The 18,521-nt window shown below is 34.5% G+C and overlaps 1 protein-coding gene across 1 annotated transcript in view; it reads left to right on the forward strand.

The window, feature by feature from the left end:
* Positions 1 to 18,521, forward strand: part of ADGRL4 (adhesion G protein-coupled receptor L4) — a 116,885-nt gene that overhangs the window by 62,451 nt on the left and 35,913 nt on the right. Inside the window, exons 4-9 of the mRNA XM_032296506.1 lie at positions 4,281 to 4,430; positions 4,817 to 4,887; positions 5,790 to 5,969; positions 6,081 to 6,264; positions 7,659 to 7,775; positions 18,100 to 18,305. Of these exons, the coding sequence (XP_032152397.1) occupies positions 4,281 to 4,430; positions 4,817 to 4,887; positions 5,790 to 5,969; positions 6,081 to 6,264; positions 7,659 to 7,775; positions 18,100 to 18,305 (908 nt within the window). The remainder of the gene's footprint in view (positions 1 to 4,280; positions 4,431 to 4,816; positions 4,888 to 5,789; positions 5,970 to 6,080; positions 6,265 to 7,658; positions 7,776 to 18,099; positions 18,306 to 18,521) is intronic.

Below are 18,521 nucleotides of genomic sequence, written 5' to 3' on the forward strand. Positions count from 1 at the left end.
TGAAGTAGAGAATTTCTACGTTAGGAAACACTGAATCGTAGATACAGAGAAAACACAAACATACAAAGATGACTCAATGGCAAAATTTTATGGGGGTAGTAGATTTGTAATTGAAGATTCTTTCTCTTTTGATAGTCAATTTCTATTGAGATAAGGTGGAATGAGCCTAAGTTTGTGCTAATTCACTTTTTAGCTATTTTAAGTAGTCAGTAAACACACTAACCGTACTAAAGCCTAATATCCAATTTTGAGTCCTTCTGTTTCTACCTGTTTTGTTTGATGGATTTTTCAGTGAAAAACTCATTCTCTAGAAAAATGCTATTTCTCATCAATTTTTGTTGTTCTTAAGGATTAAACTTTTTTGAGAAGCAGTGTAGCTATTTGTTTTTAGTTCAGTCCTATAGTAATTTTTGTTGCACAATATCGTAATCCTCAGGGAATTTAAACAGAGAAACATAAATCTGTTCCTTTTTGCATTAGCATATTACCTTATAGTATATTGCTCCTGATTTGAAATTTTAGCTTATCCTTAAATCTGACATTTCTGGTAATTATACTCATTAAAATCTCTATGAATAAAAAAATGGAAGACTTGATATAGGGCAAGAAATGACCCAAGCAAATTTTTTTACCTTTAGTCCATATTCAAATACTATTTTTCACACATAAGATCATTTTGCTGCAGAAGGCGCTGGGTGAGATTTGGCACTACACTGTGAGATTTTCCACTACCCCTTGGAATCACAGTAAAACAGAACTTCAGAAGTCCATCTCCTGGAAACCTAGTTACACACCAGAATTTCACAAATGGAGAAGCTGAGGCCTCCAATACTAAAGTGTAAAGTTAATCTCCCAAAATTAATAGAAGCGAGGAATTCCTTCAAATTTCCCACGTGTTTTAGAGCATTGTTTACTGTTTATAATGTCCTACTGCCTTGAGTACTTGGTGATAATTGTAGATTATTTTTCTAGCTTTGAATTATATTAAATTTTGTCTCTGAAAATTATTTACTATAATTGAACATTTTATCTTTGGTAGTCTGTGAGTTACACATTAGATAATTATTATTGATAATAATTATAAGAATAATTATTATAAGAAGAATAATTATAACCATCATATGACCATGTTTTGAAAGAAGATTATGATAAAATCTTGCAGAATTGGCTAATTATACACATGAAAAACAAGCATAATGGTGTTATTATTATTATTATTACTGAGTTGAGGTCTCATTCTGTTACCCAGGCTGGAGTGCAGTGGTGCAGTTATGGTTTACTGCAGCCTGGAACTCCTGGGCTCAAGTGATCTTTCTGTCTTAGCTTCCTGAATAGCTGGGACTACACTACATATCACCTTGTCTGGCTAATTTTTAAATTTTTTTTGTAGAGACAGGGTCTTGCTATGTTGCCCAGCCTGGTCTCAGATTCCTGGAATCAAGTGATTCTGCTGCCTCAACCTCCCAAAGTGTTAGGATTACAGGTGTGAACCATCATGACTAGCCAAGCATCACCTATTAATAAAAAAGTAGCAAATGAGTTAAGATCGTTAATGATGTGCTTGCATTTAGTGATATGAAATTATTAATTTAAAATCAAATGATAAGTCTGTAGTGAGGAAAGTGGGTCAATCAGTAAATCTGGTCTGTCAAATCTAGCCTGACTTAAATAATTACCTAACAGCAATTTAGCTTTCATTAAGATAGGAAAGAGGTTCTTTTCTTTTATAGATTTGGAGATTACCAAGACACGGTAACCTAGAAAAACACCCTTTGTTTATCTGTATCTTCAAACCTACTTAGTCACAGGCTCCTGCTATTATGAAAACATGCAATATGAGTAGAATCACGAGTCCTGATTTTCCAGTTACCATATCAGGTGGTATGGTATATCCTAGGCACTACTGCAACCACCTTCCCTTACATTTTCTTATTTGTTCATGAGGTAGAACTCTTTTGAGTTAGAAGGTGTCTTTTTAAGATATGACCCAAGGTCATCACACAGCTAATGGGACTTTTCCTGCAGGAAAAGGAAATGGTAGGTTCTAGCCATTTGGACCTGTAAGAGATTGCAAGAGAAATTAATGTGGATCTTGCTGCAAAACAACAGGCACATTCATTGTAGCCAAGCCAGTTTCACTGGACGTTTAAGTTCAAAGTGCAAGAAGGAGGATAGAAATTGAGTTCGTGGAGCAAAGATTTTTATGTTGTTCAGAGATTGGGTTTGGGATGAAGTTTTAAAGAATGTTGCACATTTAAAGGGTTTGAAATTGAGAGAAATCACCACCTTGTTTACTGTTACCCATAGAAGGCATCTGAACTACAAAACAAGGGTATTCAACGAACATAGTATTTTTCTGGCTCATGAAATAAATTTTTTTTGTTTATGATATTTCACAGGTCTGTTCACACTTTCATTGGGGCGTTTTCCCAGTTGGAGCATAACTTTTGGTACTTCAACCGTTCTTGAAAACACTCATCTTTGCTTTAGTCCTACGTATTTTTCTCACTTCATTGATTTCATGAAAAGTGACAACCCTAGTCTGCACTACCACCTGAGTGCTTCTGTCTTTAGCCCAGCCTCGAATGTTTTCTTTGATGGTTCGTCATATCCCAAGGTTGACTTGCCACTACGTGTCCCCTACTTTATTTTTGTGGGGTGTTAGTTCCTGAATACAAACAGAAATGAAAGGGTGAGGGTGCTACAGGAGCATTTCTGCTTCTTTAGAAGTGGTGCTCTCAGATTGCAGGGTAGTACAGATTATGAATCTATAGACTTGTCAGAAGAACAAGAGCTTTTCTAACATTCTTTCAGGCCTGGGCCATTAACTGACCTCTTAACTCTGGTACCATCACCTTTCTGGTGAATGGAACTTTCTTTAAGATTCTAGCAAGAAGCTCACTTTTAATTTTTGAATTTGGTGGTGTGAATTTGGATGTGTTTTCTAGATCTTTGTTGGATTTTTGAGTGAGAAATTAGAAACAGCTGTATTTAAGACAACTAGCTAAATGATATTTTAAATTAGACTTATTACTCACCCTTTTTCTACAGCAAACAGTATTATGTCACCCTATTAGTTTTAAATAAATCTAATGTTCATTTATTAATTTAACAGAAAGTATCTTTAAGATGTCAGAGCTGGGGTAGAAACAAAAATTTTTGCATTAATTCAAGGTAACGATCTAGACTCTTCAATTTTTCTTAGAATCTTTTTTTTTATAGTGGTAGATTACTTATACTGTACTAATAATGTAAAGCATATTTCACTGTAGTAAGTAAAGTTTTAATTAAGAATATAAATTATGTAGACTTAAAGCCCATCACCTTTATTACAGCCTCAATACATAGCTTTTGAGAATGCAAGACTTAATTCTGTCTAATGTATTACTTTATCTGTGACGTGTATTAAGAACAACAGTGAAATAAAACCTGAGCAAAAGTAATAAGTTCTAATAAAATTTAAAGGAAATTCAATCACACATTCTGCTACATCTTAGTTTTTTAGGTTAACTTACATGCAAAAATGAAGTTTTGGAAAGAAATTAGGTCATTCTTTTATCCTCCAGATTACACTGAGTTGTTGAAATCATTTTCATTTAATAATAGAAAACAAATAAGTTTAAATGTGTTCCTTAAATTGGGTCTTTGTCAAATTAGGACTAAATGTTCTATCATCCATAGTGGAAATTACTGTAATGATTTTGTTGATTAATCATGCAATTCAGAAAGCAATTTGAGAGTTTGGCCCATGAATAATATTTTAAATACTCTGTCAAAAATTGATTGGCGATACTAAAGTTAAAAAATATATGCAGCAGCCGGGCGCGGTGGCTCATGCCTGTAATCCCAGCACTTTGGGAGGCCGAGGCGGGCAGATCACGAGGTCAAGAGATCGAGACCCTCCTGGCCAACATGATGAAACCCCGTCTCTACTAAAAATACAAAAATTAGCTGGGCATGGTGACCAGCACCTGTAGTCCTAGCTGCTCGGGAGGCTGAGGCAGGAGAATTGCTTGAACCTGGGAAGTAGAGGTTGCAGTGAGCTGAGATCATGCCACTGCACTCCAGCCTGGCACCCAGCGACAGAGCGAAACTCTGTCTCAAAAAAAAAAAAAAAAAAAGTTATGCAACTAAGTTTGTTCTGCCATTGTCTAAACAATAGTATTTCTCTTGTTGTCTTGTAAAATTTGTCATGAAACTGCTAACTATAACACTATTTTCAACAAAGTAGCAAGCATATGAGCACTAACAAAATTTTTTACAAATATTAATATTTCCAGATATAGACGAGTGCAGTGAATCACCTGTCTGTGGTGATCATGCCGTATGTGAAAATGTCAATGGTGGATATAACTGCTCCTGCAAAGAAGGTTATCATACATCCACAGGAAAATCACAGTTCACACCTAGTGATGGCACTTATTGCCAAGGTAAATTACATTATCAAATTTTCTGTATGATCAAAAAACTACATAAAATATGTAGTACACAGTTGTGAAGTATCATAGAGCTACATCTTCCAAGAAATGTGCCTGTGTTTTTTATCTTTTATGGAATAAAGAAGTAAAGCCTATTTTTTATTTAATCAAAATTGTAGATAACATATTTTATGTAACTAACATCCTGGTCCTTAAAACTCCTTTATTTCATTTTCTGTAAAATATTGTACATTCTAAAACTGAAGAGGGAATTCAGGTGTTAGAGAATGTTCTCTTAATATTTAAATAAGTGAGTAAGATCATTGGGATTGATATAATCTGCTTAGGAAAAAATACTTTTTTAACCTTACTGTATAATCTATTTTCCTTTTCTACAGAAAATGTGAATGCAAACTGCCATTTAGATAATGTCTGCGTTACTGCAAATATTAATAAAACTTTAACAAAAGTAAGTAGAACAGTTAACAATTTATTTTATTTTGACATTTTGGTTTCAGCTAGAATGCTTTCAGTGTCACACATTTCAAGAAGAGTAAACAGCAGTCAAACGTTAGGGAAAGTTGAAAACATTTACATATAGAGATCTAACCAACATGTTTGCATCAAATATAGGGTAAATATGAAACTCCTGAAATTATTCAGAAGGCTTTTTATGTATTTAATATGCTACATTTTCATTACTCCATATGTTAGACATTTCTTTTTATGTAAAAAAGTCGATTAGAAAATAGTAAAGAAATACTTTGACTCTAGACACATCCCACATTCTAAGTAGACATAATTGAATGCACCAAGATTTGGTATCTAAAAGTGAACATTTCAAAGAGCAAATGAAGTAGGTCATTTATGAAATAATTGTCATGTGATTAAAAATATGATTCTCAACATGAATAATCAACTACCAGTTTAAAACAATTTTTCGTTTAATCACATTGTAAAGAATTTTTCTGGTTCATTAAAATCAAATTTAAAATATTATCATTTATTGGTTAGGATATCAATATTTATAAGTACTAAGTAGTTTATTAAGGTAGATTCATTGGCTATGATATAATTCTATATTGAAGAATAGTAAGCTATTTCGAAAGCTCATCTTTAAAAAAGTATTAATTCAAACATGCTCTGTTTCTTTTCTAAAGTAATGTCAATGCTTTTAAGGTATTTGCTAATCTCTTGTAAATAAATTCAGGTTTCAGTGATGCATGTGATGGTTTAGGTTTATTAGTCTGATATTATTTATGTGTACAGCAAGAAAATCAACCTCAGAATAAATTTAACGTATGTTTTATTCTTGTAAAACTCCAGTAGAACTGTTATAGTTTCCTTTATGTGGACTTACTTTTTTCTCAGATCAGACCTATAAAAGAACCCGTGGTTTTTCTGCAAGAAGTCTATAGAAATTCTGTGACAGATCTTTCACCAACAGATATAATTACATATATAGATATATTAGCTGAATCATCTTCATTACTAGGTTACATGAACAACACTCTCTCAACCAACGACACTCTTTCTAATTCAACTCTAACTGTAAGTATGTTCAGCTTTAACTCTTAATATCATTGAGCTTTGAATTTTTCCTTTCATCTGTGATTAGTGTAGGATTCAACGCTTCTAAAAGACATACTTTTTTTTCGATAGGAATTTGTAAAAACCGTGAATAATTTTGTTCAAAGGGATACGTTTGTAGTTTGGGACAAGTTATCTGTGAATCATAGGAGAACTCATCTTACAAAACTCATGCACACTGTTGAACAAGCTACCTTAGGGATATCCCAAAGCTTCCAAAAGACCACTCAGTTTGATACCAATTCAACGGATATAGGTAAGAAACAAGGGTCCATTTCAAAGTAATAGTGTTTTCCAAATAAGCCATTTTCAAAGGCTGGGGTGAGGGTTAGGAGGCATGGTGTTGAAACTAGTATTCATTAAATTAAAAGTCATTTTATCAGTGTAGAAATGAATGGGGATGCATATTGCAAGAGCAATGTGAATAAAGTACTAGTAAAAAGGATAAATACAAAAGCGTTGTCTCCTTCCTGTCATGTCCACCTCTTCTGATTCCCAAACTGCTCAGCAATTAAACAGACAGAGTACATTACTTCCTTGTCATTTTGAGTCCGACATCTCATGACTTATTAGGGTCTATCTTGACCAATGATCTTTTGGATATAGTTTATTTATTTATTTATTGAGACAAAGTCTGACTCTGTCACCCAGGCTGGAGTGCAGTGGTGTGATCTCAGCTCACTGTAACCTCCACCTCCTGGGTTCAAGCGATTCTCCTGCCTCAGCCTCCTGAGTTGCTGGGATTACAGATGTGTGGCACCACACCTGGCTAATTTTTGTTCTATTGGTAGAGACGGGGTTTCAGCATGTTGGTCAGACTGGTCCCGAAACCCTGGCCATCCACCTGCTTCGGCTTCCCAAAGTGTTGGGATTACAGGCATGAACCACCATGCTGCTGGATATTACATATTTAAGCTTCTATTTAGGAGTCCTTTGCATGTTGATAATATAAAGCAATTAACATAGAAAATTAAAATGTTTCTTGCTTTATGCAAATTTATGCTTAAAATATTCAGAACCTTGTATCAAATTGAAGATGCCTATAAAGTTTTTCTGAGGAAGCAAGGTAAGTTTGCTAAAATAATCATTGCATATATCTTTATTACATTTTCTTGGTAGCATTCTACTGTGCAACAGTAGATTTACAAAAATCTGATCGGGATTCATCATCTACTTTAAATCAAGGTTTCAAGCATTATGACTAATATATAGGTGCTCTACATTTTTATAATGTTTCTGCATGAAAATGGTGATAATACAGCAGGCCAAAGGAATTAGCATGCAAATGTTTAATTAAGTCACTCAGTATTAAGTTATAGACACTATACTATAAGACATTGTAGTTTCTTGTCTTTGCTTTAGTAATCACAATTTTGTAGCTTCCTTGGTTACACACACATATTATATTTTATTTAATTCAAACAAGGTTAATTAAACAGTGAGTGCCATACTGAAATTAGAAAATTGAAACTTGAGTCAGATTTTTAACATATATATTATATTGTCCATACATGTTAAGAATATGTTCATTCTACTGGCTATAAATAAGTTAAAACACAATAATGATGGATCAAATTGTCTCTAAGCTAATTATTTATGATGTACATTGATTAAACTGTCAATTTTTTTATTTTCATGATTCTTTTTCAGCTCTCAAAGTTTTCTTTTTTGATTCATATAACATGAAACATATTCATCCTCATATGAATATGGATGGAGATTATATAAATATACTTCCAAAGAGAAAAGCTGCCTATAATTCAAATGGTAGGACTTTAACAATTGAATAGACAATATATCAATGAATTTGCAATACTTATCATGCATTTGATTATATCATATGTACATGTAACGTGTAATTCCCTATAAAAATATTTGATGTCTGTACAGTATACAGAATATTCGTATTCTTACTTGAGATTCCCATTCTGATATAAATACCTGGGGAGAATTTTAGCTGACAATATCTGGGTCCTTGTCTTACCTCCAACTTTTGTTACTGTCTTATATTTTTGAGATTCTAATAAAAATATACAAAAGAACTCTGATTTTACTACTCCTTATACAACAAAGTGAATATATTTGCAGTTCCTTTAATATTTCTTCTTCAGTATCCATCATATTCTTCATCATGAGACAAAATTTGTGATTGTGTGAGGAAGAAAAATAGATTTTTTTAAAGTAGTTTTTTTTTTTTTTAATTTCTGCTTTAAGTTCTGGGAAACATGCATAGAACGTGCAGGATTGTTATACAGGTATACATGTGCCATGGTGGTTTGCTGCAGCTATTGACCTGTCCTCTAAGTTCCTTCCCCTTGCCCCTACCTGCCAGCAGGCCCTAGTGTGTAATGTTCCCCTCCCTGTGTTCATGTGTTTTCATTGTTCAATCCCCACTTATGAGTGAGGAAATGCACTGTTTAGCTTTCTGTTCCTGTGTTAGTTTGCTGAGGATGATAGCTTCCAGCTTCATCCATGTCCCTGCAAAGACATTGGGTTGGTTCCACAACTTTGCTATTGTAAATAGCGCTGCAGTAAACATACGTATGCCATGTCTCTTTATAGTAGAATGATTTATAATCCTTTGGATAAGTACTCAGTAATGGGATTGCTGGGCCAATTGATATCTCTGGTTCTAGATCCTTGAGGATTCACCACACTGGCTTCCACAATGGTTGAACTAATTTACACCCCACCAATAGTGTAAAAGGGTTCCTATTTCTCCCCAGCTTTGCCAGCATCTGTTGTTTCTTTACTTTTTAATAATCACTCTTCTGACTGGCATGAGATGGTATCTCCTTGTGGTTTGGATTTGCATTTCTCTAATGATCAGTAATGTTGAGCTTTTTTTTCATGTTTGTTGCCTGCATAAATGTATTCTTTCAAGAAGTGTCTGTTTGTATCCTTTGCCCACTTTTTGATGGGGTTGTTTGATTTTTTTCTTGTAAATTTGTTTAAGTTCCTTATAGATTTTGGATATTAGACCTTTGTCAGATGGGTAGATTGCAAAAGTTTTCTCCCATTATGTAGGTTGTCTGTTCATTCCAATGCTCCTTTCTTTTGCTGTGCAGAAGCTCTTTAGTTTAATCAGATCTCATTTGCCAACTTTGGCTTTTGTTGCAACTGCTTTTGGTGTTTTCGTCATGAAGATTTTGCCCATGCGTATGTCCTGAATGGTATTAGCTAGATTTTCTTCTAGGGTTTTTATGGTTTGGGGTTTTACATTTAAGTCTTAATCCATCTTGAGTTAATTTTTGTATATGGTGTAAGAAAGGTGTCCAGTTTCAGTTTTCTGCCTGTGGTTAGCCAGTTCTCCCAGAACCATTTATTGAATAGGAGATCCATTCCCCTTTGCTTTTTTTTTTGGTCAGGTTTATCAAACATCAGATTGTTGTAGATGTGTGGTGTTATTTCTGAGATCTCTGTTCTTTTTGGTACCAGTACTATGCTGTTTTGATTACTGTAGCTTTGTAGTATAGTTTGAAGTCAGGTAGTATGATGCCTCTAACTTTGTTCTTTTTGCTTAGGATTGTCTTGGCTATATGGGTTTTTCTTTTATTCCATATGAAATTTATAGTAATTTTCTTTTCCTAAGTCCATGAAGAATGTCAATGGTAGTTTGATGGGAATAGCATTGAATCTATAAATTACTTTGGGCAATATGGCCATTTTCACAATATTGATTCTTCCTGTCCATGAGCACGGAATTTTTTGCCATTTGTTTGTGTCCTCTCATACTTCCTTGAGCAGTGATTTGTAGTTCTCCTTGAAGAGGTCCTTCACATCCCATGTTAGCTACATTCCTGGTATTTTATTCTCTTTGTAGCAATTGCAAATGGGAGTTCATTCATGATTTGGCTCTCTGCTTGTCTATTCTTGGTGTAAAGGAATGCTTGTGATTTTTGCACATTGATTTTGTGTTGTGAGACTTTGCTGAAGTTGTTTATCAGCTTAAGGAGATTTGGGGCTGAGACAATACGGTTTTCTATATATACAATCGTGTCATCTGCAAACAGAGACAATTTGACTTCCTCTCTTCCTGTTTGAGTACTTTCTATTTCTTTCTCTTGCCTGATTGCCCTGGCAGAACTTTGAAAACTATGTTGAATAGGAGTGTTGAGAGAGGACATCCTTATCTTGCACCAGTTTTCAAAGGGAATACTTCTAGCTTTTCCTATTCAGTATGATATTAGCTGTGGGTTTGTTATAAATAGCTCTTAGTATTTTAAGATATGTTTAATCAATATTGAGATTTTTGAGAATTTTTAACACAAAGGGATGCTCAATTTTATCAAAATTTTCTGCATCTATAGAGATAATCATGTGGTTTTGTCTTGGGTTCTGTTTATGTGATGGATTACGTTTACTGATTTGTGTATGTTGAACCAGCCTTGCTTCCCAGGGATGAAGCCAACTTGATTGTGGTAGTTAAGTTTTTTGATGTACCACTGGATTCAGTTTGCCGGTATTTTATTAAGGATTTTTGCATCAATGTTCATCAGGGATATTGGCTTGAAGTTTTCTTTTTTTGTTGTGTCTCTGCCAGGTTTTGATATCAGGATGATGGCTGGCTTCACAAAATGAGTTAGGGTGGAGTGCCTCATTTTCAATTGTTTAGAATACATATTGTTTAGTTTCAGAAGAAAAAGTACCAGCTCTTGTTTATACCTCTGGTAGAGTTCCAGAGGCTGTGAATCTGTCTGATCCTGGGCTTTTTTTGCTTGATAGGCTACTTATTACTGCTCAATTTCAGAATTTGTTACTGGTCTATTCATGGATTCGACTCCTTCTTGATTTAGTCTTTGAAGTTGTATGTGCCCAGGAATTTATCCATTTTTTCTTGATATTCAAGTTTATTTGCATAAAGGTTTTTATCGTATTCTCTGATGGTAGTTTGTATTTCTGTGGGGTCAATGGTGATATCCTCTTTATCATTTTTAATTGTGTCTATTTGATTATTCTTTCTTTTCTTCTTTATTACCCTAAGTAGTGGTCTATTTTGTTAATTTACGTTTTAAAAAAAGCTTCTGGATTCATTGATTTTTTTGGAGGGTGTTTTGTCTCTCTAGCTCCTTCAATTCTGCTCTAATCTTAGTTATTTCTTGCCTTCTGCTAGCTTTTGAATTTGTTTGCTCTTGCTTCTCTAGCTCTTTTAATTGTTATGTTAGGGCGTCAATTCTAGATTTTTCTAGCTTTCTGTTGTGGGCATTTAGTGCTATAAATTTCCCTCTTAATACTGCTTTATATGTGTCCCAGAATACGATGGATTACTGAGGAAGAAATATTAAAGGAACTGCAAAGTTACATTATAAAGAATACGTTGTCTCTTTGTTTTCATTGGTTTCAAAACTTCTTAATTTCTGCCTTAATTACATTATTTACCCAGTAGTCATTCAGGAGCAGGTTGTTCAACTTCCATGTAATTGTGTAATTTTGAGTGAGTTTCTTAATCCTGAGTTCTAATTTTATTGCACTGTAGTCTGAGAGACCGTTATGATTTCATTTCTTTTGCATTTCCTGAGGAGTGTTTTACTTCCAATTATGTGGTCGATTTTAGAATAAGTGCCATTTGGCATTGAGAAGAATGCATATTCTGTTGATTTGGGGAGAAGAGTTCTGTAAATGTCTATTAGGTCCATCTGATCCAGAACTGAGTTCTAGTCCTAAATCTAGTCCTTGTTTATTTTCTGTCTTGTTGATCTGTCCAACATGGACAGTGGGGCTTTAAAGTCTCTCACTATTATTGGATGGGAATCTACGTCTCTTTGTAGGTTTCTAAGTACTTGTTTTATGAATCTGGGTGCTTCTGTATTGGGTGCAAATATATTTAGGATAGTTAGCTCTTCTGGTTGAATTGATCCCTTTACCATTATGTAATGTCCTTCTTTGTCTTTTTGATCTTTGTTGATTGAAAGTCTGTTTTTTCAGAGAATAGGATTGCAACTCCTGCTTTTTTTTCTTTCCATTTGCTTGGTTAATTTTCCTCCATCCCTTTATTTTGAGAATATGTGTATTTTTGCATATGAGATGGGTCTCCTGAATATAGCACACCAATGGATCTTGATTATTTATACAATTTGCTAGTCTATGCCTTTTAATTAGGGCATTTAGCCTATTTATATTTGAGGTTAGTATTGTTATGTGTGAAATTAATCTTGTCATGATGATGCTGTCTGGTTATTTTGCACACTAGTTGATGCAGTTTCTTCATAGTGTCATTGGTCTTTATATTTTGGTGTGTTTTGCAGAGTCTGGTTCTGGTTTTTCCTTTCCATATTTAGTGCTTCTTTCAGGAGTTCTTGCAAGGCAGGCCTGATGGTGACAAAACCCTTGAACATTTGCTTGTAAGAAAGTTTTTTTTTTTTTCTCCTTCGCTTATGAAGCTTAGAAGCTTAGTTTGGCTAGATAAGAAATTCTGGATTAAAAATTCTTTTCTTTAAGAATGTTGAATATTGGTCCCCCAATCTCTTCTGACTTGTAGGGTATCTGCTGAGAGGTCCACTCTTATTCTGATGGGCTTCCCTTTGGAGGTAACCTGGCCTCTCTCTTTGGCTGACCTTAACATTTTCTCCTTCATTATGACCTTAAAGAATCTGATGATTATGTGTCTTGGGGTTGATCTTCTCGTGGACTATCTTAGCTGTGTTTTCTGTATTTCCTGAATTTACCTGTTGACCTGTCTTGCTAGGTTGGGGATAAAGTAAGTTTTTAAGCTTAGATTTCTCTTTCAGTTTGTCATTTCTTAGTCTTTATATAGTAAACTCTTCAACTAAACAACATTTTTTAAAAATTGTATCAAAATTCAAATTTGATTTAGTTCTGGTACTAATGAGGAAATGTGGAATGTGTTCTCTTTCCAGGTCCACAAGGGGGCGTAGTTTTAAAGGCAGGAACTTCCTAGTGCCATGCCCCTCTTCCCATCTCTCTCCATCTGGGACAGTTAATGGTTTATGTTTAAATTTCACACACATGGGAAGAAACTAAGAGACAATTACTCCAGCGGAAGTTCTAAGGAACTCCTTTCATTGGCCTGGGGTCTTAGAGAAGGTGAGGGTTCCTCCAGGTTAAAAGTCCCCTTCTTCCACACCCCTTTGGACTCTATGTTTGGGTCCCCTTCCATGAACACTCCCTTCGTGGAAGCCGTCTTTCTCTCTCCTGGATATCCCCTCTGGGGTCCCCTTCTACACTGTCTCGTGGAAGCCTGCCTTCCCCTCCTAAACTCCATCTCTCTCTATTCCCTAACACTCTCTTAGAAGCTGTTTTTCACTCCTGGATTCCATCTTTCTGGATTCTCTCACTCAGTGTGAAAGTTAACTGTCTTTCTCTCTCCTTCTCCTGTTTCTCTCTCTCTTTAAATAAGTCACTTTCTACAAACACTTTTGAGTTCGGCATTTACTGCGCACTGCACTGTGGTCCCCTCTCTCATTCTTGAGAGGGCAGGAGACCAAGAACCTGTAGAAATGTCCTCTCAGGGGAGCTCAGGGCACCCTGAACCCCAATATTACACTAACAGGCAAATTAATGATTAAATAACTGAATATCCTTCCTATATGGATGATGTAACTAATGTGTAAAATTAATGGAATTGTTCCATGCACATTAGCAGACATTACAGAATCACAAAAAGCTGAATCTTCTAAAAATAAATCAGCCTTTCTTTGGTGCCTAACTAGCAAGTAAGTAGCTACTGTTTCAATTTAATCATTTATCTGTTATTTTAGTGCAATGCATTAGAAAAACACTCTGCTGATAGTATAATTTTGTTGTTGTTCCCATATAGGTAAAAATATATTACCTAGAGAAAATACAAATTATAAAAATTTTTGAAAGAATGTTTAGATGGTCATAAATACAAATGAAAAATATATACAGCCACATACATATGGTCTCATGGATAGACACTATTTTATAAAAAGATGTGTTTTTGTCATGTTCTTTTCTGCATTCTTTCTTATCATGTTCTACACAACAGTGGGAAATAGCCATAAATAAAACAAAAATAACTAAGCCATACTGCCATTGAACCCTTGGTTTTTACTCCATTATACCATATTCTGATTAAGCATGCATTTTGTATTTAGGAACAAATCCAAAGAATGTGTTAAACGGTTGAAAATTTCAAAGACAATTTGAGTACCGTTTGGATATTTGGAAAAAGGCACTGAAAATACCTATTATCGTGACAGATGATTAAATTGTCATGGAATTAATATCTTGAAGAAATTTTGTCTGATTGTATGGTAGCTTTGTTATATTTAATGATCCCACATACAAAGTGACATTTGAAAGGGACAGTAATATTAGCTCTCAATAAAGGAGAGTGAAAAGATGTGTTTTTCTCAAGGTTGTGTCTTAAAAATAAGGACAAATCTAACACATTGAACAAACCCTCTCAATTATGTATGCATGTATTTATTAATTTATTGCAAGAATTCGTTAAGAAAACACATGCATTTTTTTTTAACATAAACAGTACCATTGGTAGGAAAAAAGGAGGTCTATGCAGCACAACAGGCCTCACCCTGTTGCTGAGGCTAAGATACAGTGGCATGATCATGGCTCACTACAGCCTCAACCTCCCAGGGCTCCAGTGATCCTCCCACCTGAACCTCCCAAGTAGCTGGGACCAAAGACACATGCCACCATTCCTGGCTAATTTTACTATTTTTTATAGAGACATGGTTTTGCCATGTTGCCCAGGCTGGTCTCGAACTCCTGCCTCAAGCAATCCTCCCACCTCAGCCTCCCAAAGTGTTGGGATTACAGACCTGAGCCACTGTGCCTAGCCCTTGGATTTTTAAATATTTTTTATATACTGAATTTTAGAAGAGTAAGGAGGAAAAGTTGAGAATGAACGGAACAAGATTCGATGCTCTGATCTATGATTTTATGATAAAAAGATAATAGACTTTTGTTAAGAGATATATATTTATTTTCAAACTGCTTATGAAATAACATTTAGGTGAAAAAATAGAGCAGCATATGAAGCTTTATTGAGAAGGTGTTTTTAGTTATTCTCAGGTTAAAGTAGCAATAAAGCAGTTTAAGAACACTGATTCTCTAAGGAGTTCATTGCATAGCATATGTGGGAAAAATTGATTTGGGGATTTAACATAAGAAAAATCATAACTCCTGCCACCCCAGTAGTTTTCATTTAATAGTTCGGAAGGCAACTTATGCTTGTACAACAGTAATAAAAAACTATTAATGTCATTCAAAAGAATTAGAAGCAACAAAACAAAATAGGAAGAAGGAAGAAGATCTATTGAATGGGAATCTTTAAACAAATACATATATATAGGTATTAATTCTAAAGTAAAGTCTTCAAAACTTAGCCTAGTATTTGCACTGTGTAAATGCTCAAATGTGTGTTCTATCAATTGAATTGAAGGCTATGCCTGGTTCCAGGTAAACATGTAGTAATGTTAACAGATATTGGAAAGATCTTAGGGCAAAAAGACTAAAATAAGCATTGTAAAGAAGAAAAATTAGGAAGGATGGATGATGATTTATTAGGAAATGATCTAATCTTTTCAAATTATTTCAGGGTTTTCTATCCTTGATTAGTGAATGAATCCCTAATTTTTTATAAAAGATATGGATTTGGTAAGAAAATTCAAAGCTGGATCAAGCCTCGGATTAGTGAGAAATCATAGGAATTTAAGAAGTTGAAAAACCTGGGAATGGACAAATAACTACTGAGACAATATGTTTTTAAAGGAGGTGAGAAGATATTTTGGAGGATTTTCTGTGGCACCTTTTACCAAAAGTCAAAAATTGGTTTTAAATAAATATTTTTCTTCACAAAGGAAAGCAGTAACTAGTAGATTTTAAAAATCCATCTTATATTTTTGATTCTTCATTCGATTTTGAAGCGTCTTCTATTACAGCTCCTGAGATGCCACTGTCCCATGACATGGTTCATCAACTGGACCTGGTCATGTTGACCTAACAGGTATCCAAGTCCTGCCTCAGGCCCTGGTCTGTTTGTAGCAAAGTCTGGGATAATTGTCATCTTTTGGAGTCATAATTTCACTAGCCCAACAATGCCATAATTTCTTTAATATAAGTTTTCTAATATGGCACTTCAGGAAAATCCTTTATGTAATATATCCGGGTTTAGCTAGACTCTTTTTTTAAAAAGATTTCATCTCATATGGTGAATGCTCATATGGCCAGTTAGAGTGAACCAACTTTCTCATTAATAAAGCCAAACAACAACAAAAACAACAAGAAAACTAGAGATCACAGAGTCAGATTCACTTTTAATCACTTTTTAAATGATTTAATTCGAATGATTTGAATGTCAGTGTTGTTTTCAATCGATATAACATTTTCTTTCTTAGAAGGTTTCAAGATTATCTCATTGTAAGCTTTTATCTTTATTACCAGACTATTAAACTAATTACTTTAAGTATTCTGGTTCCTAACTGGTTATCACAGTAATATACCACCATGTAGTTTTTGAAGCTTCCTGTCAGGATCCCTTAGGGATCTTCTCTTTTTTTTTTTTTCAATTATACTTTAACTTCTGGGGTACCTGTGAAAAACATGCAGGTTTTGTTACATAGGTATACACGTGCCATGGTGGTTTGCTGCACCCATCAACCCATCATCTACATTAGGTATTTGTCTTAATGCTATCCTTCCTCTAGCCTCCCCACCCCCTGACAGGCCCTGGTGTGTGATATTCGTCTCCCTGTATCCATGTGTTCTCATTGTTCAACTCCCACTTATGAGTGAGAACATGCAGTGTTTGGTTTTCTGTTCTTGTGTTAGTTTGCAGAGAATGATGGTTTCCAGCTTAATCCATGTCCCTACAAAGGACATGAACTCGTCCTTTTTTATGGCTGCTTAGTATTCTGTGGTGTATATGTGCCACATTTTGTTTATTCAGTCTGTCATTGACAAGCATTTCGGTTGGTTCCAAGTCTTGGCTATTGTGAACAGTGCCACATTAAATGTGTGTGCATGTGTCTTTATAGTAGAATGATTTATAATCCTTTGGGTATATACCCAGTAATGGGATTGCTGGGTCAAATGGTATTTCTAGTTCTAGATCCTTGAGGAATTGCCACACTGTCTTCCACAATGGTTGAACTAATTTACACTATCACCAACAGTATAAATTAGTTCTGTTTCTTCACATCCTCTCCAGCATCTGTTGTTTCAGACTTTTTAATGATCGCGATTGGTATAAGGTGATATCTCTTTGTGGTTTTTATTTGCATTCTCTAATGACCAGTGATGTTGAGCTTTTCCTCATAAGTTTGTTGGCTGCATAAATGTCTTCTTTTGAGAAGTATCTGTACATATCCTTTGCCCACTTTTTAGTGGGGTTGTTTTTTTCTTGTAAATTTGTTTAGATTTTGGATATTAGCCCTTTGTCAGATAGGTAGATTGCAAAAATTTTCTCCCATTCTGTAGGTTGCCTAGTCACGCTGATGATGGTTTCTTTTGCTGTGCAGAAGCTCTTTAACAATATCTCTTGAGGTGCCTTTTTAGATTAAGATAGAAAACATAAATAGCAATACACATTGGCAACTTCTAGCTCACACAATCATATCCAAAGAATTCTGTTTATTCCTGTGATGTGGAGGTTTCCAGTTTTGTTATTACAGTTCTTTTTTTGATTATATTAATATTTGTATTTTTGATTTTGTGCTGTTTGGTTATATGCCAATGCACTGCATTTGGGGATTTTTAGGGGACATGGATAAATGGCTGCCTCTCAAGGAAATAAATTTCTTCCTTGACACTGTATAATTATAGGTTATCGATATTAAATAGAAACCATTTTAGTGGGCATAAGCTAGAACTCAGTGGCATGTTGCAACTCCTTCAACTCTAAATTTCCTTGACTGTATCAGCCTGTGATAATTCATGATTACCTTCAAATCCTAGAGGTCAGAGAATATGTCTTAATAGGGTTTAATAATGCAGGCATGGGCTTATTGTGGTCCATATTTCAGTATCTTGGTATTTGTCTAACTCCCTAATGTAAAATGTCTATTCAATTTTTATGTTTATCTTCAGAGTCTAAATACACTTTGTTTTATGAGAATTTCACTAAATATACCTATTTGATTGATAGGCAATGTTGCAGTTGCATTTTTATATTATAAGAGTATTGGCCCTTTGCTTTCGTCATCTGACAACTTCTTATTGAAATCTCAAAATCATAATAATTCTGAAGAGGAGGAAAAAGTCATCTCTTCAGTAATTTCAGTCTCAATGAGCTCAAACCCACCTACATTATATGAACTTGAAAAAATAACGTTTACATTAAGTCACCAAAAGGTAAGTTGTTTTTCTGGTAGTTGTGTCACTTAAATTATCTGAATTCTTGAGTTTGAAAATACAGATTTGAAATTAAAAGAGTGAGGTAGCTTTAACTAATTTTTCCATAAAATATTTTTTACTTTCAGGGCTCTTTAAACATTCTAATTAATACCAAGAAAATTATTAGTTTGATTCTCTGGAATTAAGCAATATTTTAGTTTTATTTTTAAGTAC

This window comes from Sapajus apella, unplaced genomic scaffold, assembly GCF_009761245.1.
Source record: "Sapajus apella isolate SASKATOON/1434 unplaced genomic scaffold, GSC_monkey_1.0 scaffold36, whole genome shotgun sequence".
NCBI lineage: Eukaryota > Metazoa > Chordata > Mammalia > Primates > Cebidae > Sapajus > Sapajus apella.